The sequence below is a fragment of the Python bivittatus genome, unplaced genomic scaffold (assembly GCF_059951505.1).
Source record: "Python bivittatus isolate LINGU-HERP-01145 unplaced genomic scaffold, Pbiv_v1 ctg000980_np1212, whole genome shotgun sequence".
NCBI classification, from domain to species: Eukaryota; Metazoa; Chordata; class Lepidosauria; order Squamata; family Pythonidae; genus Python; species Python bivittatus.
In genome coordinates, this window is record NW_028277125.1 from 2,628,637 (window position 1) to 2,646,501 (window position 17,865).

The 17,865-nt window shown below is 46.6% G+C and overlaps 1 protein-coding gene across 1 annotated transcript; it reads right to left on the minus strand.

The window, feature by feature from the left end:
- Window positions 1-5,663: 5,663 nt before the first annotated feature.
- On the minus strand, window positions 5,664-12,588 carry LOC103065672 (cytoskeleton-associated protein 5-like). Its single transcript, XM_088132204.1, has 3 exons — window positions 8,764-12,588; window positions 5,939-5,960; window positions 5,664-5,713 (listed from the first exon to the last, which is right to left on the minus strand). Exons 1-3 carry the CDS (start codon window positions 12,577-12,579, stop codon window positions 5,664-5,666), a joined length of 3,888 nt encoding a protein of 1,295 aa, XP_087988330.1. The 5' UTR covers window positions 12,580-12,588.
- Between the last annotated feature and the right edge of the window lie 5,277 nt (window positions 12,589-17,865).

The window sequence follows — 17,865 nt, forward strand, 5'->3', positions numbered from 1 at the left end:
TTTTTCCTAAACAACTAATGCGCTGGATTTTAGCCCTTTGGCTGGGTTCATACAATACCTCAAACCAGGTAATCATAATATCGTTGTATTCATATACCAAGCAATGCCGAACGTACATGTTAGGTTTCTATGCACCGTAATGCTGTTTCTGAATGTTTCTCGTTGCTCTGGGCTTAAAAAATGCTGCAGCCCCTCTTGCCTCGGCAACGGATCCTGCACATCAGCGCGTGATGCAACGGGAGGGTTGTTTCTCAGCTCGCTTGCGCAGAGCCTGACCTGATTCGGGGCGAGAGGGAGGGGCTGGCCCAGGGCCGCCCAGCTGGCTTCCACGGCGGAGAGAGAACTAGAACTCGAGTCCCCCCACGCCTCGTCCAGCACCCTCACCACTACACCACACTGCCTCTATCAGGGACTCCGGTTAGGGTCTCAGAGCGAGAGTCCTCTGGGCTTTGTGAGACGCACAGCTCCAAAAGAGGAGGGACGCCCCTCCGTTGCCCAGATGGTCCCTGGGGAACAGGAAGGCAGCCTTCAGCAGGGCCAACCAATTTTGCCATTTTATTGCCGTCGAGGAAGAAAGCTGAATCTCTACCACCGAAAAGAGCCGGTTTTCATGGCTGCCACCCCTGCGTGCATAAAAGCAAATCCCTCTACAGTACACACCCTAACTTCAACCCTGCTTGCCACGGGATCCCTGACTGGTTGGCCTCACTGACCTGAATATTGCCAAGTCAAAGAATGATTCAAAAGGGACAGACAGCAGAAACCACGTTTAAAAGTGCTTCTAAGAATAACATTTGGGAATATGATCTCTCCTTTCAGCTGGTGCAGCGCCACGTCCTGGCTTTGTAGCAAAGCAGGGTTGGGCCTAGTTAGTACTTGGATGGGAGACCAATAGGAGACCCTACAGATGCCGGTTAGATTGAGAAGTCAAACCAACATCCCCAAAGAAGAAGACAATGGCAAACCATTCCCATAACTGTTGGCAAGAAAACAGGATGGCTGCGCTCATGGAGTCACCCAGAGCTGAGGAAGTTTCACAGTTTTAATATTTGCAAGGCAGGATGGAGACTGACCAGGATACATGGGACGGTAGAGCAGCAGAAATTCAGTTTGGTTTTCCTATTGTATAGAAATTATTGAAAAGGAAGGAAGGAAGGAAGGAAGGAAGGAAGGAAGGAAGGAAGGAAGGAAGGAAGGAAGGAAGGAAGGAAGGAAGTAGGTAGGTAGGTAGAAGTAAGAAAAAGAAAGAGAGAGAAGGAAGGGAGAGAGAAGGAAGGGAGGAAGAGAAAGAAAGAAAGAAAGAAAGAAAGAAAGAAAGAAAGAAAGAAAGAAAGAAAGAAAGAAAGAAAGAAAGAAAGAAAGAAAGAAAAAGAAAAGATTTTAGCATGCTTTTCGAAAAGCTTTCAAATAATTACCAAATCGAGGGCAAACAGACTCTTCACACTTGATTAGTTAATCCATATTACGGCTCCATTAAACACGCAACAGCACTGCTGCCATCTCTTCCTCCTCTCCTGCCCCCCCTTTAAAAAAATTTCCAAGGATGGGTGCTCACTCAAGTCATCAGTGTTAATTGCTGGCAAAACAGAAAGGAAGCTCGTAAAAGGGAAATTGCTTTTGAAGGCCTAATCTGATTAATTAGGCGGACTCATTGTTTCCATTTTAAGATGGCAGGGAGGGGTGGGGGGGCAGAAAAACTCTTGCAAAGTTAATATTTATTAAACTTAATGCATAGCCCAGATAATGAGCCCTCTCGCTTCGCCAGGCAGCACAGGTTCTCCTTGCAAAGGGTTTGGCACACCTTCTGGGTAAGCAGGCGAGCAAACCGCAATTCTCGACTAATTGGAATGGTGCAATTCCCAGCCCGATGGGTCCCGGGCATTAATTGCATGCTGCAAATTACAGCTAGATGAAATTAAAAGAGCTATTCCCAATTAGCAGATCGCAGGAGAGAGAAGCAGAGATGGGAAAACCACAGGGTCAAGTGGCTGCTTTTCCGAGATGCACCCAGCTCTAAAAACTCTTTAAGCCCTTCTCCGTCACCTTCTGAAGGTTGTTAAAGGCCCGGAGAACGAAAGCCATCCCTCACCTGTTGCTTTCTGAAGTGCTGGACTTCAGCTCCCACAGTGCCCAGCCAGGATGGTCCACCAGCTGATTCCTTCAGACATGGAAGACAGAGATGATGCTAGAAGCAAGATAAGATCATCTCGGAGGTCAGATTGGCTCTCTACAATGGCAAGGCAAGGCGAGGCCATCTCCTCCAGATGCCTCAGCCAACATCTGTGTGTCCTGGTCAATTAACTCACTTGTCAGCACACAATCCAGGATGTCTCCGTCTATAATCCTATTGGCTGTTCTCAAGGTCTTCCCATCCATCACCAAGAAAGCTGCCACTTTCCTTTCTTGATTTGTTTTTCCACCAAAATGGGGGAAAAAAATGCACAGAGTACTGTCAAGGTCAATGCCAACACAGAGTTGTGGGGAGACTTCCCCTCTTTCATGCATTTCTGCCCCTTTTCCATCTCCCCACGGCCCAGAGATATGAAAAATGAAGTGGCCATGGAAGTAGAATCCCTAGAAAAGCCCTATTTGTCCAGGGCCTCTCTAGGACTTTGACTCAAGTATGGATGTCAAAGGGGACAGTTCATCTTGTGGTACGTAGTTTGCATTATGCAGGCTCTGTTTTCTGCTAAATCTAATCCTCTCTGGATTGAGTGCCTGGGCCATACTGTTCACATGGCATACGAATCCCCCGTCCCCAGGATCAAACTGAGCCTATCATGTGAATAGGACCATAATTCTGACCAAAGTGCGCGATCCAGCGTCAGTGGCCTATATCTAGCAGCCCAAGTCCTTCACATCAGGACCATGCACCCAGGTATGTGAACAGCAGTGGCATGGCTGGAACTGAAGGAGTGCACTCACACAGCATAGTTAACCAGGTTAGTTAAAATGGCTGGATGCACATAACATGCTCAACTGGGCCATATTTAATCTTTGCTTTTGCATATGTGGCTTATCCGGGAGGGCAAAATCAGACCATTGGCTTAGTCTACAGTTCCATGTCTTGTGCAAAACCAGAAAAATGGGTTAATTCAGGGGCCAGGTTAATTGGGTTGTGTGAATGCAATCCATTATGATGTCAGTCTTAGCTCAGCAGTTATCCTGGCCCACCACCCTTTTTCTCTTCCTAGTATCGTGCTTTAAACCTGTATGTTCCCCATGGCAGGAATCTCTTTTCCAAGACATTGGACGCGCTGTGAACATCGCTAAAGGCAGATAAGTAAATAAAAACGAGAGTCCTGATAACAATTGTGACTTCACTTCCGAATACAGGTGATTTTCAGCAGGGTCCAAGCCTTTCTATTGCTTTCCACGTCTTGCTTTCTGCATTTTGCACTCCCACCCCTCAAACAGCCTTTGGTTCTCTGACTGCGGAATGCAGGTTCGGTCTACAGCAGTGCGCCGGGACCCTTCTGCACGTCAGGAGCACCACATGACTTGCCCCGCTGAACCACTTCTCTGCAAAGTCGAACCGAGAAAATTAAAGCCTGGGCTCGCACAGATTTAAATAGGCCTCCAGTGTGAGTATCAAGTTTATTATATTTTTAATCAGCACGCCTCTACTTAAGGGTAGGCTTTTTACTGCTTTGATGGACTTGCTTACCCAGCTTGGGTCTGGTTTGCACTCATCTTTCACCAAGCCTGCGTTCTCTCCCCTCCTTCCTCAAATCCAATCTCTCTCGCCCATTGTCTGGTTTGTACTTCAAGCAAATTAAATCAGAGTTTGAGCTCAAGAAATGCAGCTAGTTCACAACATATAGACCCACGTATTTTCTGCACCCCTTTTCTGAGCAGGCTGGGGGACATAGTTTTCCAGCTCAGAATAAGCTGTCCAATGCTAGAAATGATGCTTCTGAGACGCCACGGAGCATTCACAAGTAGGAGAAAGGCTGAGAGCAGAAGACTGTGATGCAATAAGGACAGAAGCGATCTATTCCTGCTTGTAGGGGAATTAGGGGAGGTCAGAAGAATCAAGAATCAAGAATCAAGCAACTGCACAATCAAAGCTCTGCCCCTTTTTTAAGTATGCCCAATCTCCGTCCAGGAACAAGTAAAGTTTAACACCAGCCAAAGCTAATGATCTCATTATGTGAAAGTACTCCTACAGCACATGTTCACATAACTCATTTAATCAGGTTGTTTAAAGATGTAGATCAGTGTTTCTCAACCCTGGCAGCTTGAAGATGTGTGGACTTCAACTCCCAGAATTCCCCAGCCAGCCATGCTGGCTGGGGAATTCTGGGAGTTGAAGTCCACACATCTTCAAGTTGCCAGGGTTGAGAAACACTGATCTAAATGTTGCATTTGCACAAACCATGAACCTTCTTGTGTTTAGAGTTCTGGGCAAACTCAGCCATTTGATGAGTTTAGGGTTCAGTCAACTGTACACACCCCAACATGTAGTGTTTGACTACGGAACAAACTAAGTCCTATGAACGCACGTCGTATCTCTGAACAATCTGGTCACCAGTGAGCGCAACTTCTTTCCCCCTGTTTCAGTTTACTGATGTTCATTCTTTTGCAATTCGAGCCCCTTAGCTCACTCTTTGCTCATTCAAGGAGTTGGTTATCACCTTGAATAATTCAGGTCCAGTGGAAACCAAGGGATGAGTTGAATCCGTTGAACGATGATCGTCAGGTTTCCAAACCCCCACCTGGATTCTTATTAAGGTTTTTATATATAAATGCTAAAAAGGTGGCCGTTTTAGAGTCAGCAAGGGGAAGTAACTGTTATAGCACACACACACCCCCTTGTAAGGCGAGAAGGGCATCCAAAATGTATTTTTATATCTGTAGTGATTGGTGGCAACCAGAAGTGTTATTCGGGTCAGTCAGATTATTTATTTATCTATTTATATTTCCAATTTGTCGCCGCCCATGTCACTGCAAAGTGACTCTGGGTGGTTTACAGTGAAAAGAATAAATATGAATTAAAATAGAATAAATATGAATTTAAATATATTAAAATGCAACAAAATCCCTCTATAAATAATAAACATCTTCCAAGGAACTGAGGTTAACTAGATGTTATTAGACTCGGGGGGCATCTGCAAGGCGCCAGCCACCCCCAGGGTTGGTTCTATCCCTTCTCACCCCACGCAAGTTGGCAGAGCCAGGTCTTCACCCCTTTCTGGAAGGCCGGGAGAGCGGGGGCCCGCCTCACCTCGGGGGGAAGAGTGTTCTATAGGGCGGGGGCAACAGCAGAGAAGGCTCTCCTCCTGGGCCCCGCCAGCTGACATTCTTTCGTAGACGGGGTCTGTAACATACCTCTCTGCCTGACCGGGTGGGACGGGTCAACATACTAGGGATGAGACGGTCCCTCACATAACCCGGTCCCATGCCATGTAGGGCTTTAAAAGTGATAACCAACTCCTTGAATTGGACCCAGAAGCAAACTGGTTCCCAATGCAGCTCGCGGAGCAGAGGCGTGGCATGGGCCATCCTTGGGGCACCCAAAATTGCCCGCGCGGCTGCATGTTGCACCAGCTGTAGCTTCCGGATACTCTTCAGGGGCAGCCCCATGTAGAGCGCATTGCAATAGTCGGTTAGAAATTAACCAGTGATCTTCAAATCTCAAGAATTCTTGAAGCACTTTGGGCTCACTTGCACTTTCCCGTTGTTCGGACCACTGATTTCAGTGGACCAAAAACTAGGATGTAAGAAAAAATTACATGGATATTGGACGCAAGAAAGGAGAGAGCAAGATTCGAAGGGTTGGGAAAACACATGATGGGCCACACTGAGTCCTGGTGGAATTCCCTCGTTCAAAAGCCAATATTATATTATTCTTAGAATAATATAATTCATATTATTCCCTACTTTTGGGACCGTCCCACCATATAGCATTAGAAGAACCATACTGTAGCGACTCTACCTCGAATCGTGGGCAACCTACCAGGGAGAGGTTATAGTTAATGGCCTTGCCTTTCCATTTTTTCCATGCTATAAATAATGCCATGGCTTAGAAGCTGTTTTAGTTGACATGAGAACATTGGGAGAATTTCATGCATTTTTAAAGCTCTGTTTGCTCAAGTATAGCAAAATCCCTGGGGAATTTATTCCCCCCTGTGAGGGTGACAGAGAAGTTATGATCCAGGCAATAGATCATTATTTGCAGGTGTCTATAGCAACCTTCCTGCGCGAGGCAGTTTGGAGTCTGCAGCTTGGAGGGGAAGCAGATTTGGGGAATCATTCTGTAGAAATATACTTTTGGTGCCTCAGGTGTGTTCTCAAGGAACAGAGAACTTTAGTCGAACAGAACCGGAGGGTTCAGATAATGAATTGGGTTGTACAAGGCAGGAGCAATAGAGATTTTTTTTTTTAAAGCAAAACATGTCAAGCTGCAAGGGGAAGCAAAGGAGAAATTAAAAGCCTGATTTATGGTCTAGCTTCTCCAAGGAAAGTTACTTTCTTGATCCAAAATCCTGAAGCCTTGGAGTCAATTTGGTCAGAATTCACAGGGCAAGAAACGGGTTGGCAGTCTAAAATCTGGGCCATGCCCTGCCAGTGCCAGGATCTCACCACCTCATTAGGTATCAAGAGTGTCCACAAGGTATGGTCAAAGACGTCAAGATGGGGGCTACAATAGTGCAATCAAAGCTCGTGTGCATTAATCCCAGGAGCTGGATCTTTCCTTGTTGACTTAACTGCATTTCTACTCTAATATTCAGCCAACCTTGGGTGATCTTAAAAAGGCCAAGCAGGATCCGGTTTTACCTTGGATGGGAGACCACCAGAGGACCCCAGAGTTATGAGCTAGATTGGGAAGCTGAAGACCATCTTGGAAGAAGGGGGTGTCTCCAGGTGGGTCGAAAAAGTTAAGATGGTAACCATGATCTCATGATTAAGCCCCACCTTTGGTTTGCACGCATCACAGTAAAAAGGGGCAAGACTCTGAGTGTGTGGTCATGGCCACCATCTTGACTTTTTTGAACTCCCTGCAGAAGGTCCTGAAGGTAACGTCAAACTGCTGTCAAGAACAGATGGATGTGACCACAAAATGTTGAGGAGTCAAATTCAGCTTGGAAGAAACTTTCATCTTTCTATTTATCCCAAATAAAGTCATAAATTGGTAGCACTTCCCTTTCAGTTCTCCTCTGCTTACCTTACTGAAGCAATGCCTCTTAATACTGGGAGGTGGCAAGCAAGCCAGGCATATTATATCATTTCTATTAGCTCCATCTTGAGCTCATAACCACTGAAATTCTCAAGGAATCCAATAGGTTGAATCTAAAGACTTGACTTAGAACAGTGTTTCTCAACCTTGGCCACTTGAAGATGTGTGGACTTCAACTCCCAGAATTCCCCAGCCAGCAAGGGAATGGCTGGGGAATTCTGGGAGTTGAAGTCCACACATCTTCAAGTGGCCAAGGTTGAGAAACACAGACTTATAAGAACTGGTTCATCTTCCCCATCCAGCCACAGGGTTACCCAAGGATTAGATTGTAAAATAAAGTAATAAAAATAGTATTAGATGTAAAACGGTTATAGCGAGATAAAGCCAAAGCTACAGCTGAGAACTTAATTATTTCTTGCTAAGTTTAAATGACAGCAAAGCAAAAGTAGCAATTCGGTTGCTGTCAGTTGGGTACACATCTACAAGAAGATAATTCAATTTATCAAGGTCTAAGCCCTTGAATTCTCCTGCCATCAATAATTTGGCCCTGATCTCATTGTCAACCGGGCAGGGGAGGACATAATTAATAATATCTTCCACTTGACCTACACCACAAGGAGATGATCCTTCCTTTACACAATGGATGACCGTGGTCCTTCCATTTATGAGTTCATGGAGGTTGAATAGACTCTGGTACGTGTGTAAATTGCTACAATTTCCATCCCTTATTCATGCCTATGACTGTTCACAGCTTTATCAGCTACGGTATTGGTCAGACACAACCGGTATGAAAAGCTGCCGGAGCCTGAATTAAACCATGGCTTATCTAATCTAACTCGGAATTTCTCAAGACCTTATAAATGGAGATCAGCAGACCACAAGCTCTCCCATGAATCCCTTCTCCTGCAGGGCCTTCCCTCATTCTTCCCTCATGGCAAGATGCCCAGAAGCCAAACAGATTATGCGAAATAAATGGCATAATGCAGCGTTGTCTAAACTTGGCCACTTTAAGATGAGTGGTCTTCAACTCCCAGAATTCCCCAGCCAGCATGGCTGGCTGGGAAATTCTGGGAGTTGAAGTCCACTCATCTTAAAGTGGCCAAGTTTGGACAACGCTGGTATAATGGATTCAAATTATATATTCAGGGCAAACGTGATTGAGTGGCTAGTGCAGATGGAACCGAGCCTAAACTTGGACTCTTCTGCGTGGCATCAGAGGATGCCCTGCCCCGTCCACTGATGTCACTCAGGGCTCTCCATTTCAAGGCAGATGCTAGACAGGGCAAAGTGTACCTCAAGACAACAGGTGTGTTATTGCAACTGAATGGCAGCTTTGGAAAAAACCACCCCATTAACCCCAAATCACCCACTTGCAAGGGTGTGACTTTTGAGCAAGACGCGGCTGATTTTATCGTTTTAGTTTTCACCTTGTCAGGGATTTTCTGGCATGCAAGGGGGAATTGAGTGAAAAGTATACCTAGCCCATCATGGACTCTTCTGCACCTGGGACTCCTTACTTAAGGCATTCTGGGAATGGAGACATTACTTTACGCTGCTTTCTCAGCCAGGACATTGCTTTTCTGTTTGTTCTCCCTTTCGGACACTATAACTGCCAAGCCATGTTTGATGTAACTCCGGAAGAGAAGGGAACAGTTTTTCAAGAAAGGCTCTAAGTCTGCCTCCGGATGTTTCTCCTTGAATTCATGGAGATCTTCAAGGCCTACCCTGGCAGTTTCCTTGGAGTTGATCTTCTTGAAAATTTCAGCCAGAGTCTGGTGGACTTTGTCCTCAGCTAGGGAAGAAGAGCCTTGCTCCCCATCCGTGCTAGCCTGCCCCTCAGAGTGGCTGACAACTTTCCTTAGGTTGGCTTCCAACTCTGAGTCTCCCCTATCCTCTATCAACGTGAGATGTTCCAAGATCTCTTCACCCCTCAACTTGCAAAGGGTGTGCAGAAGAATCTTCAGGGCCCGGAGAGGATAGCTGCTCTGATATTGCTTCAATTTCTCCTTGGGCAGTGCCTTCATGAATATGTGGATATCCAGCAGGATCTGATCCAAGCAGATGCTATCAATGGTTTGCGGAAGGCGCTTGGCAGTTTTCCACAAGCACTTGGCCACCATTTCTGAAAAAGCGAAGAGGTTAGTGGGGGCTGTCATGTTTTCACGGAGAAGCAGAATCAAAGAATTAAGAAGTCTGGTCTGGTTTGATTTCTCCAGCACCTTTGTTACCAAGAGTTTGGCCGACTGCTCTTCTGAAAGCTCTTCAACTGGAGAATCCAGCAAGAAGGTGATCAGACTACTAATGAGGTCCTTCAGCACCCCAGCAGAGGATTCCTGGGCCAGGCTATCTATCTGGAAGAGGGAGACCATGCTGCAAATGATGCAGTTATAAAGCTCGACAATTTGCTCCCTCCTGGTTTCCTCCTCTGCCGTTACATGGAGCCGGTGGATGAACTTCAGCTGCCGGAGCGTTGCTATCAGAAACTGGTTGATGTGGCCAGACATGATTTCTACATTGTCCTCCTGCTCCAGAATCTCCTGAATCTGGACTAAGGCCTCAATACTAGTGACAATGCTACCACTAGCAACATGGCAAATTATCATATTTACGTTAGGAGTGATGCTACCCTCAGCCTGAAGTTCAACACTCACACTTTGTGGGTTTCTAACTGCTGGATTTGGGTTCTTGCCGGTATCCACATGGTCAGCATTCTCTGGCCCAACATGCTCTACAAGGGGAGCTGAATATTCCTCCTCGGTCTGGTTTCCAGTGGCATTGTTCTGCCTGGAGCCTTCTACAGACTTGGAGACTTGAATTCCCATTTTTTCCTCTCTGACTTCCAGAGCTCCTGCCTCTTTAATACTCTCTTCCAATAAACACATATGTTTCTCAGATATATTCCCAACTGCCCGAAATGTGTCCACTCCATACACGTTCCGAGCTGTTGCGATGACCTTCAAAGCAGCCGTATGAACGGCGTTGTTGTAGTCCCCAGTCAAGACAATGAGAGTCTTCAGAATTTTGCTTGGGTTTGGCAGGCACACCTCTGGGCCATATTCCTTGAGCATCCAGTCCAGCTCTTTCAAACATCCCACCCGTTGGTTGGCATTCTTGGCCTGGGCTCCTTCAAGGAGAAAAGAGAACGTCTTGGAGGCTGGGTAGATAAAGAGGATCTGCTTCACAATTGCCCGGACTTCTTTGAGGATGGACTCCTTGGTTCCTCCCATTTTCAGGAGAAGGTAGGGCAGAAAAGAGGAGACCTCATTCTCCATCAGCTGGTATTTCTCCTCAATCAGCATATTGAAGAGTCTTTGAAGATACTCCAGTGTCTTCATGAGCACCCAAGTGTTGGTGTCAAACAACCGAAGGCTAAGCCATTTCAAGATGAGGTCCAGACAGCTGATGACCCCATCTTTCTCAGTCTCCAGGTGCTTGGTCATCACTGCCAACGCTTTGATGTGGTGCTGGAAATTGGAATGAAACAGCTCTTCCTGCAGTGAGTTGGAGAGGCAGCCATACATTTGAGCTTTGAGTTGCTCAATATATTTGCTGCTTGGGGTGCTGAAATTCCATCTTAGGACCTTCAAAGCTTTCTCATCCTTTACTCTCTGCTCTTTGCCTTTGGGGACAATCATAAAAATGGGGCCTAGAATGCTGGGACCTTCTTTTATGCCAAGTTTGGCTTGCACCTTCACATTTGGGAATCGCTTAGCTTTGGGAACGGTTCCTTCTGAGGTGGCTTTTCTTACATCCAGACTCAACTCGTTAGACCCTACATTTTCAGTAGAGAAGGAGAGGGCTGGGGGGGACTGTTGAGGGGGAGCCACATCTGACCTGGACCAAGACTTGCCTCGTGGTAGCTTGGAAAGGGTCCTGGAAAAGGTGAGGGTGGCTTTGGATGATCTGCTACCTTTGCTTCTGTCCAGCAGAGAGAGCACCTGGTCTCTGGAAGCTGGCTTCAATTTGCTGGCAGCTTCAGACATCTTCTCAAAGCCAAGGTGAAGGAGAAAGAATGGGAGGGCCTCCTGCGCGGCTGTGCGTGTTTCCTCCGGGGAACTCTCCAAGGCTGAATAGAGATGAGGGACACAACGAAGCAGGTCAGCAGAGGCAGAGCTGGAAGATGGCAGTTTTTCTGCCAGCCACCCCAGGAACCCCTGTCTCGGGGACTGTGTCTCCTTCTTCAGATCTGTGAAGAAGTCATCCCCTTCTAGCCACTCCTTCATGCCAGTTTGTTCAGCCCATGCCTCTATTGTGGCAAGAGCCATGGGTCGTAAGCTACTTTTGCTGTCTTTGAGGATTGCGAGGATAGACATTCCCAGGGTCTTGACGTGATGCTTAACCCCCGGGCCCATGGCCTTCGCAAGCTGCTGCAGGACGATAAGGGTCTGCTTCACCAGAGCTTTGTTGGAGTCATGCAGACAAGCTTTCAAGACAAGTGGAAGATCTCCAATGTTGGGCTGGATGGAAGTGATGTCACTGAGGATCCTGGAGACTTCCTCCAGCCCTTCCTTCCGAACCTTCCAGCTGGGGTCCTGCATTTTGGACATTAGCTCAACGGAGAACTTCTTGCTGATATCAACCGCGTTGTTCTTCCAGTAGGGCTGGGCATCTCCTCCCCGCTGCTCGTTCACGCTGTTCCTGCAGAACTTGCAGCGGCCTCGTGTTTGAGGAGGGGGACTTTGGCCATTCAGCTGTTCAAATCTGGCATCAATCTGGGAGAGAAGAGGGGGCTTTTCATCCTCAAAGAAGGCCCTCAGAGGGCTCCCAACGTAGAGGTAGATCACACCCAGAAGGTTAAAAGCAGATGTCCGCACATCTGGATGGGCTGCAGACAAGGAAGCTTTAATGTAGCCAACAAACATTTTGGCTTCCATGCCATCAAAGCCAAAGTCTTTGATGGCACTTGAGAGCCAATTAAGAGTCTCTGCATGAGTTCTGGGGCTGTCTTGCAAGAAAGCTGCTTGAGCAACTTTCCCTGCTGTCCAGGGCAAGCCACAGGCCTCAGCCACTGCAGTCAGGGCTTCCTTCGTGTCGCTGCTACAGATGACATCCCCAATCTTGTCCACCAGATTTCCCAAGACAAACTGAGCTGAGGTTCTGGAGAAGTTTCCCTTGCGGGCAATGAGAGTGACAATGTGCAACTTTTTTTGCATCACCTGCAGTTTGGTTTCATTCCACCCGGGTTCTTTATCAAGCAGTCTCACCAAAGCTTGGCAGGGCACCTGGTTCATCTCCATCTCTTCCACCGCCTTCTCAAACGTCTCTAGGCAGGAGATCCGCTCTTTCCAATTGCTGCTGTCCAGATGTTGGAGACAGGACTCAGGGAGGACTGCAGCAGCTTCCAGCTCACATGATTCTTCTGAAAGTTCCTTCTCTGGCATGTCCTTTGGCTCTAGCATCTTGGCTGCCTGTGTGTTCTAGAACTTGGCTAGCCATGTGGGGCATGGCGGCTCAGCCCTCCCTTGGGTGGCTATCAGCTCGGTCAGAGCAAAGGACATTCCGAGAAACAAGAGCAACGGCCAAGGTCTCCTTGGGGATCTTGCTTGCAACCCCCACTCTGCCTACCCAGGGAGGAGGTGGTGGTTCCCTACTCTTTGGGGAAGGCGGCCTTCTCAAGCGGCTGCTATCCAGCTTGTAAGTGATGAGCTCTGCTTGGAGACTCACATGGCCCTTTGTGATGTCACTGGTGCAACAACAGAGGAGCGAGAGACCCCAGGAACAGAGAAGATGTAACTTAAAGAGTACAACAGTCACAATACAGCATGGAAGAGGGGAAAGGAGTCTAGGTGTAGCCCTGGGGGGGGGGGGCGTTCAGGTGGACCTTCAAAAAGGAAGCAGGAATCTCCTTGAGATCTTGAAGGGTCAACGTTTGCAAACCTGGCCTAGAAGGAAGGAATTAGTAGTCAGATTCAGTGGCTGCATTAACACAACACACTAAACCCAGTTATAGACCTGTTCCTTTTTCTGGCTTTGCATAATCCACTGAACCATAAACTAAACTGGCCAGCTGTGTTCACGCAATACTCTAAGCCCCTGTTTCTCAACCTTGGCAACCTTAAGATGGGTGGACTTCAACTCCCAGAATTCCCCAGCCAACATGGGAGTTGAAGTCCACCCATCTTAAAAATTCCCCATTCTGGGAGCTGAAGTCCACCCGTCATAAACTTGCCCAGGTTGAGAAGATTGCTCTAAGCCACAAAAGCACCAGCTAAGAATAACAGTATAACCAAGCTTAGTGTGTTGTGTGAACCTAGCCACAAGATCTTTAACCCAGTTAAGAATGTTGCTAAGCCCGAACATCTCCCCCAGCCCCACAGCCTCCAGATGTAAAGGGCCCTTCCTCCCAGGGTGGCTAGAAACCACTCCAGCCTCCCATCTTGGAACTGCAGCACAAGCCTTCATCAAGCTCCATCCCCAATGATGGACACACCTCTGTAGTTTGCTAGGCAGCAGGACCAACGTGTTTGGACTGTTAGTTTGGCTTCCCAATCTGGCCTCCAGTTTGGGATTTTCTGGTAGTCCCCCATCCAGCATTAGCCAGGTCTGACCCTGCCTAGCTTTGGTGATGAGCCAAGGTCCTCTAAATGTTGCTCCCTGCTGGGATTCTGAAAACCAAATCAAGGTCTACCAACAGATTCAAAAGCAACCCCTGTATTTCTCCCACTTGGTGCTTCTAGGAAGTGTGTTGTCTTCTTGGGGGACAGAACAAGCAGGGGTGTCTGCTGGGTAAGGTAAAAAAAAAATCAAGATGGTGGCCACAATGGTGTGATCAAAGCTTCACCATCGGTGGGAGGAGCTTCCATCACACCATCGTGGCCACCATCTTAATTTTTTGGACCACACCCAGCAGACACCCCTAAGAACAGGAATGAATCAACCATTTCTGTGGGTTTGCTTTGAATCTCAGCTGTCCAGGCCTTTTATTTTTAAGAGACTGTTGTTTCAAATAAGCCACATGGTGCCCTGGGCATTAATGCAGATGTGGAGATTTTCCTAAGGGCCTGCTACGTTCTCTCCTTCCCCCTGCCCCACCCTTAGTCGTTTCTCTTCTTCTTTTAATGAACATTTCTAATTAAAACCATTTAAACAGGAAGCTAATCTACTGCAGAGCACAGCGGCAGCTTTTTGGATCATCTGAAGGTCCAGGGATGTCTCCAGTTCCACCCGGACCTCGCGGACCTTCTGAGAACTTTGTTTAAAAAAATAGCGGCTGGGACAGAACCTGCCTCTTAGTTCAGAGGTGTGCCCACCTACCCTCCAAACCAGAGAAAGGTAAGTTGGGGTGGTATAGAAGGTCCTGCCAAGCGGGAGAGTTGAAGACAACAGTCCTACTTCTAGCCAGCTTCACTTCTGATCAACAGATGGTTTGCCACTGGCCATGCCCACCGTGGCAACCATTTGGAAAGTGCTCCTGTGACATGCTGTCCGTATTCCAGGTGGGTAGAGACCCCCATGATAAAAAGGGTTCTATTTTCCTTAGAAGGGAGCTCTTTCCATTACCATGAGTAAATGTATCTCCTAGGATCATGTTTCTCAACCTTGGCAGCTTTAAGATGGGTGGACTTCAACTCCCAGAATTCCCCAGCCAGCATGGCTGGCTGGGGAATTCTGGGTGTTGAAGTCCACCCATCTTAAAGCTGCCAAGGTTGAGAAACACTGGGTTAACCACTGCTGATCTTAGCTTCTTCCTGTTCCTTGGGGCAGATGTTCTACCTCTGTGCCATTATCTTCCCTCCCACCATCTTAAACCTGCAGCCGAAGGGAGATGACAAACCCCGCTGGGGTTCAAGCCTCTGGCGACTTCTGCTTAATTTCTTTAAAAGAGTTTTTCTTTCTAGCTGAAAGGAGAGAGTTCGAAGGAGGGTGGTGAATCCGCTTGTTCCTTAGTGCCCAAACTCAACAGGCTTCTGCTTCGGACACGGATTCCCTACCGGAGCCGGCCCCTTCCCATCTGGCAGGAAAGCAGGCTGTTGTAGAGCTGGGGGTTTGTTTGCCCCTTTACTTCAGTGTGCAAAAATAAGTCCAGATGCACACAAATAAATCTCTTCTCTCGGTAAACCAGAACTTGAGATTTTCTGCCCTGGCGACACGCACAACGCATTCTGTTGGCAATTTGGTGCCACGCTGTCTCCTATCTCGCTAGATTAGAATCGTGCTTTGCAGGAACTCTTTCATTCTGCGTCTCCTGGGCACAATTTCTCCTGAGCTAAACTGCACACAGGGACCACATCGCTCCAGAGAGTGGGTGGGGCCCGGCATTTAATGTCCTTTCATCTGCATTCATTTAACATTAAATATAGTTGGCATGCTTATTCTCCAGTCGTCTTGACAGCTAACCCCCCTCTCATTTGTTCTCTTACGGAAATTTTGGAGGATTCCCAAGAAGACATATGACCCCGGACTTTTCTCTTTCAGATCAACTAAAACACCTATTTGAACACTAATAAATAGGGTGGAGTAAGGCGAGTTTGTCTGCATGGGGGAGCATCAAAAAAGTCAAGGATGCAGCCACCATCTTGACTTTTTTGACTCCCCCACCCCCCGCAGCCATCCTTGAACTGGCAGATTGTATCTGCACCTGAAAAACTCCATTAAACAAAAACACGATTCAAATCCACAACGTGGTGAGCTTCCAGAAAGGGTTCCTGTAAGCAAACGTACAACTCAGTAAGCGAAGCTCCAAACCACCAAGATGTAAATATATAGACTGCAGTTTTTCAGCTTGATTAACTTATTTACATCTCCCACAAACTCAATCCATTTATAAATAATTTCCAGCCGGGAACGAAATTGCGATTTACCCACATCTGTCTTTCCAACTTGAAAGTGATTCTTTTTTTTAATTACATGGCTGTTCGCGTGGAGTTTTCTAATGCAAATCCAATTGGATTTCTCCAGACAGGTTCCTCTCCCTTCTTGGCACGCTATAAATCCTAAAATCAAGTGACTTCATTTCAAATAGATGCAGAAAAGTCTATTCTGAAAGAGGATTTCTTCCTATCTGACCACATTTCAGTGAAGATAAGTACTTTGGGCGTTCATTTCTCTGTTTTTTCCTACAGAATGCTTCTAACATAGAATCTAGGATTATACTGCGTTCGCGCAAAGATGTCTAAAAACCTCCACGGCTTTCAAGAAACCCTGCGAATGCTCAACCTGGACGTGGTGTGTGTTCCCCAAATCCCTACACGAAAGCTTCGACTTGCTTGCGTGTGTTCGATCAAGCCCTGTGAAATCCTTGGAACCCAACGCGAGAAAATACCAGGCAAAGCGAACTGAAGTATGTCATAAAAACACCCAGAATGGATTTTGAACTGAAGGATCTATCTACTTCCAGAATCCAGGTTGTAACTAAAAAATGGCACTTAATTCATTGAACACTGTATCTTCTCTTTTCCTGTCTAGGCACATTGCTACGTGATCCTCAGGTACCTGCGTTAGTAATTTATCTCCCAGGTCGAACAAAGCAAGTTGAAAAAAGGAACCAGAAGAGTCTCCTTTGAGGGCATTACTCCCATCGCTTCCATGACAGATCTCTTTTTTTTCCATAGAAAGCATCGATCCATTTTTGTTTCGTTGCACTTTTGAGACGGGTTGATCGGATGCGGGGGAGACGCACAAACAGATCAAAACTATTTTCTTGCACATATTTAAATTGACCCCTTGGTTGAGTTCACACAGGACAATTAACCAAGTCAGGTAAAAATGATTTGCACAATGTGCTAAGCTTGGTCAATATTAATTATGGTTAGGTGGTTGTGTGGGGGGGGGGAGGCTCAGCGCATTGTGCACATGAAGCTTCTTCATTGATGGATCATTGTCTTGTGAAAACTCAGGAAATGGGTTAATTCGATAACTTGGGTTAAATTTGTTGCATGGACACAGCTGCACAGCTCATGGGATTAAAAGATGCTTTCTAGTTTTATGCATAAGTGATGCAGGGTTTATATCACACTGGACAACCTATACATTCCTATGAAACAGTGTTTTTCAACCTTGGCAACTTTAAGATGTGTGGACTTCAACTCCCAGAATTCCCCAGCCAGCCATGCTGGCTGGGGAATTCTGGGAGTTGAAGTCCACACATCTTAAAGCTGCCAAGGTTGAAAAACACTGCTATAAAAGAATAATCCATGCAGAAAAATACACAAATGGGCTAAAAAAAACCCTCTGTCCTGTAGCTCACAAAATGGCTATCCATTTCCTCTTAAACATAAAAAAAATGTCTCTGCTATAATTCCGGTTTTAGGTTATGGAAATCATCTTAAAATGCAACAGTAAGCAAATTGGCAACGGAGATGTTCTGAGTGTTTTTGCTAAAAGCTTCCAGCAAGGATCGGCTCGCAGGAAGAAGGTCTCAGTTACCAAAGTTCCCTATTTTCTGAATTTGCATCTTCACCTCACCAAATGGGCTGGCTTTATCCAAAGCCTTAAACCTCCAAAAGGAAGGTTCAAAATACTGTATGCAAATACAAATATATAATTTAAGTGATCTGTTGGGTTGTGTCAACGCAACCAAAAGATAAACCTTTCCAAGGTTTGTAAAAGGAGAAGCTGAAGGATCAACAAAGTCATTTGTGTTCACCTTATTTTTCCAGACTGGTTTTCCAGTTTCGGTCTAGCCTGCAGCCCTGGGATTTTCTCGTGGCCTCCTTTCCAAGAGGGAACCACATTGGAACCAACTT

Bases quoted from the DNA above. Each gene is read 5' to 3' on its own strand.
- LOC103065672 (XM_088132204.1), bottom strand. From the start codon at position 12,579: ATGCTAGAGCCAAAGGACATGCCAGAGAAGGAACTTTCAGAAGAATCA. The intron at 5,961-8,763 runs CAGAAAAGCAAT...TAACCTCTCCCT, and splicing joins TGTCCGAAAGGGAGAACAAA to GGTAGGTTGCCCACGATTCG. The intron at 5,714-5,938 runs GTAGAGTCGCTA...CTTACATCCTAG, and splicing joins TAGGTTGCCCACGATTCGAG to TTTTTGGTCCACTGAAATCA.